An 8,495-nucleotide genomic window follows, 5' to 3' on the forward strand; every position below is an offset into this window, starting at 1 on the left:
AGAAGAAGAAGAAGAAGAAGAAGAAGAAGAAGAAGAAGAAGAAGAAGAAGAAGAAGAAGAAGAAGAAGAAGAAGAAGAAGAAAGAGCTGCTGTTACAGATGTTCAGATGCCCTAATCTGAAAAGCATGGAGCCATAGTGTTTCGGGTCTGGAGTTTTCAGACTTTGAAATATTTGCACAGACTCTATTGGCAGATAAGCTTCACTGTGGAAATCTAAAATCCACAAAGTAGTCCAAAATAACTTTTTGAGATTTGTGTTGATGTTCAAATGTTTTAAATTTTATATTTGATTCTTAAGTTAAGAATGCTCAACCTTGATATTTAGGCTATGAAGCTACTGTGGAATGTTAAATGGGATGGTGCATATTAAATATTACTAGTGAGTGTAGTGCTTAATAGTCACTGAGCAAACGCAAGGGTAAGGGCTGTGCCTTTATTATTTTACCTTTGTTCGCTTGGACAGATGTATCTAATATTTGAGTGAACATTGTTTATCTACAAAATGATAGATAATATTAAATTAAGTAGTATCTCAACTCTCAATTCTGTGGATACCATATGGTATTTACATTTCTGTGTTTCTTCAGTCACTAGCACAAATATCAATACTTTGGGACCTTTCCAAGTGAACTAAGTCACAATTCCATTGGTATTTATTTCCTAAGAAAAGGCAGGTTACAAGGTGTACTTGTCTGTCCTCAAATTTTAATATGTATAAGAAACACAAAATGCTGACTATTATTTAGGGAATGGAATCTTGCCTTTCTATCAGATCTCGGGTGATACTGAGGCCGCTGGACCATGGTCCCCATTTCATTGCTGCAGAGATACTTAACCATGTTTTCTAAAAGGACCCCCCTCCTTTCCAAATTTCTCTCCTGAGGCTAGCTCCTGTCATTGGTTAGTTACTTTTGTCCACCCACTCCCAGATCTTAAAATAACTGAAGAGCTAGGTCAGGAAATCGGGTTATTGCACCAAGTCAGTTTTGCTGCTAATTACGTTGTTCTCTTGGGCTTCGACTCCAGTACTGAACTTCTGCATTAGTCTTGGTCTCAGATCCTTTAATGTAACCTCCGCCAGCATCATATCATGTAGAGACAATCACTGGTGTGTGAAAACATCAACTTCATCAGGGTTCAGGATCAGTGGCTGAGAGAACACTGAAGAGCCACTTACGAATGTATTACAAGAGCTTTAAACATAAGACATCTTGGCTTTTCCCACTGAAGAGAATCACAATATGGGCTCTGTGTATTTATTGTCTTCTGTGTGCCAGTAAACAGGAATTACTAATCAGCCCAACTCTCCTATCATTCTTAAAATGTAAGCTGTGCTCTGCCTAAGGCTGTACTGATTAGACCAGACGCTTGTGGGTTTGTCTATCCTATGATTTTATGAGATGAATCAAAAAGTATTTTAACTACCTTGGGATGAGCTAGTAGGAAATCAGCAGCTTCTTGAAAATACTCCAAGTCGGTCTCCAGCAGTTTGTCAGGCAGGCCTTCATAGGCAAAGTACGCTAAAGCCAGCACTGCAAAACCATGGGAAGCCAAAAGACTGGCACGGAATTCAATTAGACCTCCAGCAATCCCGAACAAGTCAATAATTCCTGGGAAAGGACCTTCTCCTGGGAGAAAAAAAGAAACAAGAAAATGGGATCAAAAGAGAGTTAAGTACAGCAGGGAAAACAAAGGCATGAGTTGCATACAGGCACACACTGGTACACACTCTCATACATGCTTACACATGTATGCACACACACACACATCCACATGAGAGTGCATGTTTAATTCATCTGAATTGTTATTTCTAGTGTAGCTTCTGAAACTGGGGTTGCAGATCCATATGGATCCATATAAGTGAGTGTGGGAGAAATTTGACAATAGGAAATGATTTGAACATGTAGTGGCTAAAATTTAACTCAAAATAAAATGAGAAGTGGTCCCAAGGCATTTCTGCTGATGCCTGCCAGACTTCACTTTTCCCTGGTTCTGAAGGAACAGCAGGCATGCCTCTCTACGTGTGCTGGAATAGCACTGGTATCAGATAGCTGCAACCTCAAACGTCGGGACTCAGAGTCAAGTTGATTTGCTGTGTGTTAGGAACCACAGTGTTTTTACTATACACACAGGGTTTTGTTCATATAGATGCCTAGTGGCTTAGTGACAGAAAACAAGAACTTTTAATGTGTCCCTCTTGCCATTCTTTAGTTTGTGTCAAATTACAATATTCCGATTGTATCGTTAGAATGTCTAATTTTTAAAATTGCTCTTTGACTTACTATCTTGAGTTTCATAAAAACTTATTAAATGAACTTTGATTTAGAATGAGGATAGAATTTCGACAAGTTTTTAAATGCATTAAGCATACCTATGCCATTCTTCATATTTATGTGAAGCAGATTTCTTAGCATTGACAACTATGAAAACAAAAATATTAGGTAGTCCTGGAAAACAATGAAAATAATCTAACCATGCTCTATATTCTCATATATTCAACCAAAGTTTAATTCTAGGTAAGCCCATTCATCCCATCAATGCACAAATTTGCTTTCTTGTTTAATAAATGATAAAATCATGTGTACACCAAAGAACTGTTTTCAAAATCATTTTCTATGCTTTATTATTGGTAACTGTCTGTTTTCTACACCTATTTCATATTTTTATATACCCAGGGTCATGCTAAAATTACTACAGCAAGGATTTTTGGAGCCCATTCCTTATGGAAGGATACCTTGCTCAGCCTAGATGCAGGGAGGTGGGGGGGCTTGTTTCTGCCTCAGTGTGATCTGACGGACTTTGCTGCCTCCCGAGCGCGTGGCGGGTAATATGGGGGAAAGGTGAAGGGAGTGGGAGGAGGGGAGGGAGGGGGAACTGGGACTGGTATGTAAAATAAAAAAATAAAATAAAATTTACTACAGCAAAAAAGAGGTCACAAGTAGAAAAATATATATCTTCTATAACAATGAAGATAATTCTTACCTGGAGGGAGAAAAAGGGCTCCGCGTATGCGACCTTCTCGGATCTGCTTCCGCTGAACCCCAGGGCCTACAAACCAGCGCTGCACTGTCTGACTGGCCTTGGGTCTAATTGTGGCTGAATCTTTCAAGCGAACAGAGTCATACAGGTCCAGAGTGATACAAAATGGGCTGTTCATCACGTCTCTCTTCATCAGGCGCTGGAAAGGCCGCTTGGGCTTCAGAGACCAAAAGAGGCCCATTGGATGAACTCCTACATAGTCACCCCCCAAGGCCGCTGCCTGCTCCAGGTCCACTTCGCCAGCCTCATTGGCCTTGTAGAAGGCTCTGGATTGGAACAGATTCTCCTTCTCATCCTTCAGTGTTGCCTTGATGGTCACTACCTGCAGTGGAGGCAGACCAGTTGCTAGGATGGACACGGGCTCATCCACAAGCGCTTTTGAGGGGGTGACGATGAGCTGGATCATTGGCAAGCTGGTGAGTGGACCACGCGGTGCTTCTTCACTGCTGTGAGAGATGAAACTGAGTTGGTGACTTAAAGACCAAGGAAAGACCGACGCAAGGCTGCCCAAGTCTGATCAAATGAAACTTCGAAGGACTTTAGTATAAAATGTGTAGAACTGGGGGGAAAGGGAGAGGAAGAGAAGAGAGGAGAGGAAGAGAGGGGAGGAGAGGAAGAGAGCGGAAACACTGGTTGTATGTTACATTGGTGGATTGAGCTAAATGGCCTGGAGAAATCTGGTAAGTAATGGAGAGCAAAACAGTGAATTCAAACGAGATATGACCCCTGAGATTCATATCTTGGCTATTACAACACTGTAGTTTTGTGGTTTGGAAAACATATTAATACTGTGAAAGTATTCCTACCATGGTGTGTTTGTGAGGTGTTAAGGGAGGTGGCACATGGGATACAGCTCCAAAACAGTACATCTCTCCAGCCCATTCCAGTCCAAATTAATAAAATAATAAGTAATCTATCACAGTGGTAATGTAACTAGGGCCACCGAGTCCCCTTTAAAGGTTCCTGGTTTTCCTGGTAAAAAGAATTTTAAATGAACACAGAATTGGAGTCAGAAGGAAGAGCTTCCTGAAAGGAGACTAAATACAGAGATATAGAAAATTAGACTTTTAAAATCACACTTATGGGAGGTGGCACATGGGATACAGCTCCAAAACAGTACATCTCTCCAGCCCATTCCAGTCCAAATTAATAAAATAATAAGTAATCTATCACAGTGGTAATGTAACTAGGGCCACCGAGTCCCCTTTAAAGGTTCCTGGTTTTCCTGGTAAAAAGAATTTTAAATGAACACAGAATTGGAGTCAGAAGGAAGAGCTTCCTGAAAGGAGACTAAATACAGAGATATAGAAAATTAGACTTTTAAAATCACACTTATTTACTGTGTGTGTGTGTGTGTGTGTGTGTGTGTGTGTGTGTGTGTGTGCTTGCATGTGCATGCCTGGATGCATATGTGGTCAGAGGAGAAACCATGGGAGCCACTTTTCTCCTTCCATCCCAGGGACCATACTCAAATGATCAGACTTGAAGGCAAGCACTCCTAATCTACTGAGTCCTCTTGCTGCCTGGGAAGTTACACTTCCTAATAAAATAAAATTAAAAACATCTTGGGAAGACAAGGCAGGAATAAAGGAAAAAGAGGAAGAGTGCTCTTCAGATTTCTGGCTCTGCTAGGTGAATGTTTCTTTCCCACCATTGCCAGTTCCCAAGTAATCACTCAGAGTCTTCATGTTGACTATAAATGCTCGGCTAATAACTCAGGCTTGTTACTAGCTAACTCTTAAATTTAAATTAACCCGTATTTCTTATCTACTCTCTGCCACTGGGCTCATGGCTTCTTACCTCATTTTCTACACGTCCTGCTTCCTGAGCGTCAGGATGGCAACTCCTCAGTCTGCCCTTCTTCCTGCCAGCTCTCCTAGTCTGGCTCTCCTGCCCAACCTTATTCTGTTCAGCTATTTGCCAAGCAACTTCTTTATTAAACCAATCAGAGTGGCATATATTCATGCAGTTTAATGATTATTCCATAATGATTAGTTCTTGCAGGTTTAATTAGAAAAGTATGAAATTGCCCTCTTTCCAAAAATGACCCAGACCTTGGGCATGAAACCAGTGTTCCACCCCTTAGGACTAACTAAGAGAGAAAATATTTACCTAAGTATTGTTTGGTTTATAGTCAAACATAATGAAGCATACCTGCAGTCCCACTCTTTGAGAGGTAGAGGCAGGAGGATCGACACAAGTTTGAGGACAGCCTGGGCTACATAGCAAGTTCCAGCCTAGGTTGAGTGATCACATAGTAAGACCTTGGTATTTCTCTCTGTGTCTCTGTCTCTGTCTGTCTGTCTTTCTGTCTGTCTGTCTCTCCCTCTCTCTAATACACACACAAATGTATACACATAATCTGGTTGTCTTAGGGTTTTTATGCTGTGAAGAGACATCGTGACCATGGCAACTCTTATAAAAGAAAACATTTAGTTGGGGCCGGTAGACAGTTTCAGAATTTTAGTCCATGATCATCATGGTGGTACATAGTGACCTGCAGGCAGACATGGTGCTAGAGAAGAAACTGAGAGTTATACATCTTGATCCACAAGCAATAGGAAGTGAACTGTGTATCATACTAAACATAACTTGAATGAAGGGAACCTTAAAGCCCACCCCACAATGACACATTTCCTCCGAGGCCATACCTACTGCAACAAAGCCACACGTCCTAATAGTCCAACTCCCTTTGAACTTATATGGACCAATTACGTTCACACTATCACACTAGTCTAACTTTGTATGAACTGAGAGTTCCTGTGTGGTATCAAACACACAATGTGACTTAGACAACAAGAAATACTGTTTATTTGTTGTTTTGAGCCTGTCTTTTAGTCTAGTGCTGGGAATGGATAACAGTATTTTGCTGCCATCCACTTACCTTTGGTTTTATTACCTTCAGGACAGAATGGAACAGCTAATTGTGTTCACTGTCCTCAGTTTACTCTTTGACTTTGGGGCCCATCTAGAGCCTCTGGTTCATGTTTAAATTCACGATTAGTCACAAGTAACAGGTCGATCTTTATCACTTGTTGAAAAGCCTGTTAGGTTTTGGGTTTTGTTTGTTGGTTGATTGGTTGGTTTTTGAGATAGGATCTAATCAGTTCAGGAAGGTCTTAAACTCACCATGTAGCTAAGGCTTGCCTTATACTCCTGATCCTCTGGCCTCTACTATCTCCCAAGAAACTGCGTTTCTTTTTAATATAGCAGTGGAAGGACAGTGCCTAAAACACCACACACACACACACACACACACACACACACACACACACACACACACATCCCTTAAGAAATATTTCTTTTTCCTTGGCTTTTCAAGTAGCTGAATATTATACCTGCCTCTGAAAAAAATCATTTTTTACATACAAAGTAACATTTTCTCCTTGGCTATTTCCTATTTTACATTCTCTCCCCCAGAAAACTGGGCATCCAGACTTTTCTTTGCCTCTGTGCTGACAGAGGTTTTTCTATTTATCAGTATAAACCTTTGTTTTGCATTTCCCACAAAATAAAACGAAGGACCTCTGTAGAGGAGGCGCTTCCTGCTACACTTCCCTTAAAGATGCGCTGAATAACGATTTATACAGTACCAAAGTCGTGGACACTTCCTATTGGATGAGCTCGTTTGTCCTTCCCCTTCTGAGCCTGCGACCTCCTTCGTGAGACTAGCCAGGACGATCACCTACCAGGCAGTCCTTTCTCCTTTGGCTATCCAACTCCGCTGGGAGCTAGAACAAGAAACGGAGGACGGTTTCTCCCCTGCAGCAGCATCACTGGATAATCTGGGGCCTTTGTCCTCTTCCTCTCAGTAAAGGACATTAGACCTTCCCTGGGCTCATCAGCTTGCAGGTCATGCGTGTATCCGCCCAGATTTATGTCTTTCTAACTAGAGAACAGGAGATGGTTTGACTGGTTGTTGATTTAATATTTTACTTTGATTCTGAGAGCTGACTATTTTACCTACAGAGCCACAAGACATAGAGTTTTCTAATTTCATTGTTTTTTTTTAGGATGCCCTGAAAAATATGGAGTGGCATAGGGCACAGTATATCTACTGGAAAGTTTACATTTCAAGTTGTTCTGATCACATCCCTCGATAATAAGGGAGCAAATTTACTGAAAGAAAAGCAAAGCTCCCTTTGTTTTTGCCTCTGGTCTACCCCAGAACATTGCTCAATGCCTATTCTTTGCTATTTTGGAATGGGATAATTCCTCTCCTGATAAAGCCCTGGAGAAATGGTTCTCATTTAGAAGGTTGTACAGGTAAATATAAAAGGAAAGAGATGCAAGGAGATGGGTCTCTGAAGGCTATAGTCTGTTAATGTCTATCTTAGAGATATAGCTATTGTGTCTCAGCTATTGAGTGTTGATATTTTATCTTTTAATTTTTTCTGGAGACACTATTAAATACTTTAATTTACTGATTCTGACTTACCAGGAGTTACATATAATGGCCAATGTTCTCCTAAGACCACATTTCTACCTTTTACACTGAGGTAAGTGGAAGGACTTAAATTATAGTGAAACGTTATATGTAGACGTTGTCCTAAGAAGAACTATGTGGTTTTGAAATAAGCAAATGTGTGAAATAAACAGAGAAGGGCTTGTTGATCAGCCAACTGAGTGTGCAGATGAATAGTGTCTCAGGTTTTCCCACCAGCAAAGAACGCAAAGGTTCATGTGACTGGTAACCCTATAATCATAACACCTGGAACGTGAGCTAAACAGAGGCACCTTCACAGGTGGCTAAGGCATAGTGTATGTCGGTAAAGATGTGGTAGAAATTCAAGCCAATGTTCTAAGGTTTGTCTTTCTGTAAACGATTATCAGTTTGGCAGACCTAACATATAATCAGGCCTATTTATTGTTCTTTCATTATTTAACACCCTCTTAGAGATCTAACAGACACACAAAAAAAAAAACATTCAGGATTAAAATGCAAATACACACACACTAATACTTTATACACTTCAGATTCAACCAAGGGTCTAAAGAATGTTAGTCTTTCAAAAATATCACTAGGGAGCCGGGCGATGGTGGCGCACGCCTTTAATCCCAGCACTCGGGAGGCAGAGGCAGGTGGATCTCTGTGAGTTCGAGACCAGCCTGGTCTACAGAGCTAGTTCCAGGACAGGCTCCAAAGCCACAGAGAAACCCTGTCTCGAAAAAAAAAATATCGCTAGGGTTTCTGCAGGGGCTTTTAATTTGAGTGTAGGGAGGCAGGGACACATATTCAACTGATTGTGATGCTGGCATTCACAATGATGGACCGTGTCTAAGTAGCCCTGTTAGTGATTTCTCTATAGGTCTCTCGTCTGTCGGGGTCCGATGCTAGCACAGAGCCTCAATTATTTCTCCCTACCAGACCCCAACATAAACCATCTCTCTGGACTGGTATGGAGGTATGGAAATAAACACTCACATGGTTTCATCGGGAGGGAGATTCTCAGAGA

The 8,495-nt window shown here is 41.1% G+C and overlaps 1 protein-coding gene across 2 annotated transcripts in view; it reads right to left on the reverse strand.

Annotated features, from left to right (window-relative positions):
* Positions 1-4,917, reverse strand: part of LOC101981477 (acyl-coenzyme A amino acid N-acyltransferase 2-like) — an 8,665-nt gene extending 3,748 nt beyond the window's left edge. Inside the window, exons 1-3 of one of the 2 annotated variants that reach the window (XM_013351927.2) lie at positions 4,840-4,917; positions 2,983-3,482; positions 1,426-1,628 (exon numbers count right to left, since the gene is read on the reverse strand). In XM_013351927.2, the coding sequence (XP_013207381.1) occupies positions 1,426-1,628; positions 2,983-3,482; positions 4,840-4,844 (708 nt within the window). In that variant the 5' untranslated portion in view covers positions 4,845-4,917. Of the gene's footprint in view, positions 1-1,425; positions 1,629-2,982; positions 3,486-4,839 lie in introns of both variants that reach the window. The other variant, XM_005362169.3, reaches the window with a different exon arrangement.
* Between the last annotated feature and the right edge of the window lie 3,578 nt (positions 4,918-8,495).

The sequence above is a fragment of the Microtus ochrogaster genome, linkage group LG5 (assembly GCF_000317375.1).
Source record: "Microtus ochrogaster isolate Prairie Vole_2 linkage group LG5, MicOch1.0, whole genome shotgun sequence".
NCBI classification, from domain to species: domain Eukaryota; kingdom Metazoa; phylum Chordata; class Mammalia; order Rodentia; family Cricetidae; genus Microtus; species Microtus ochrogaster.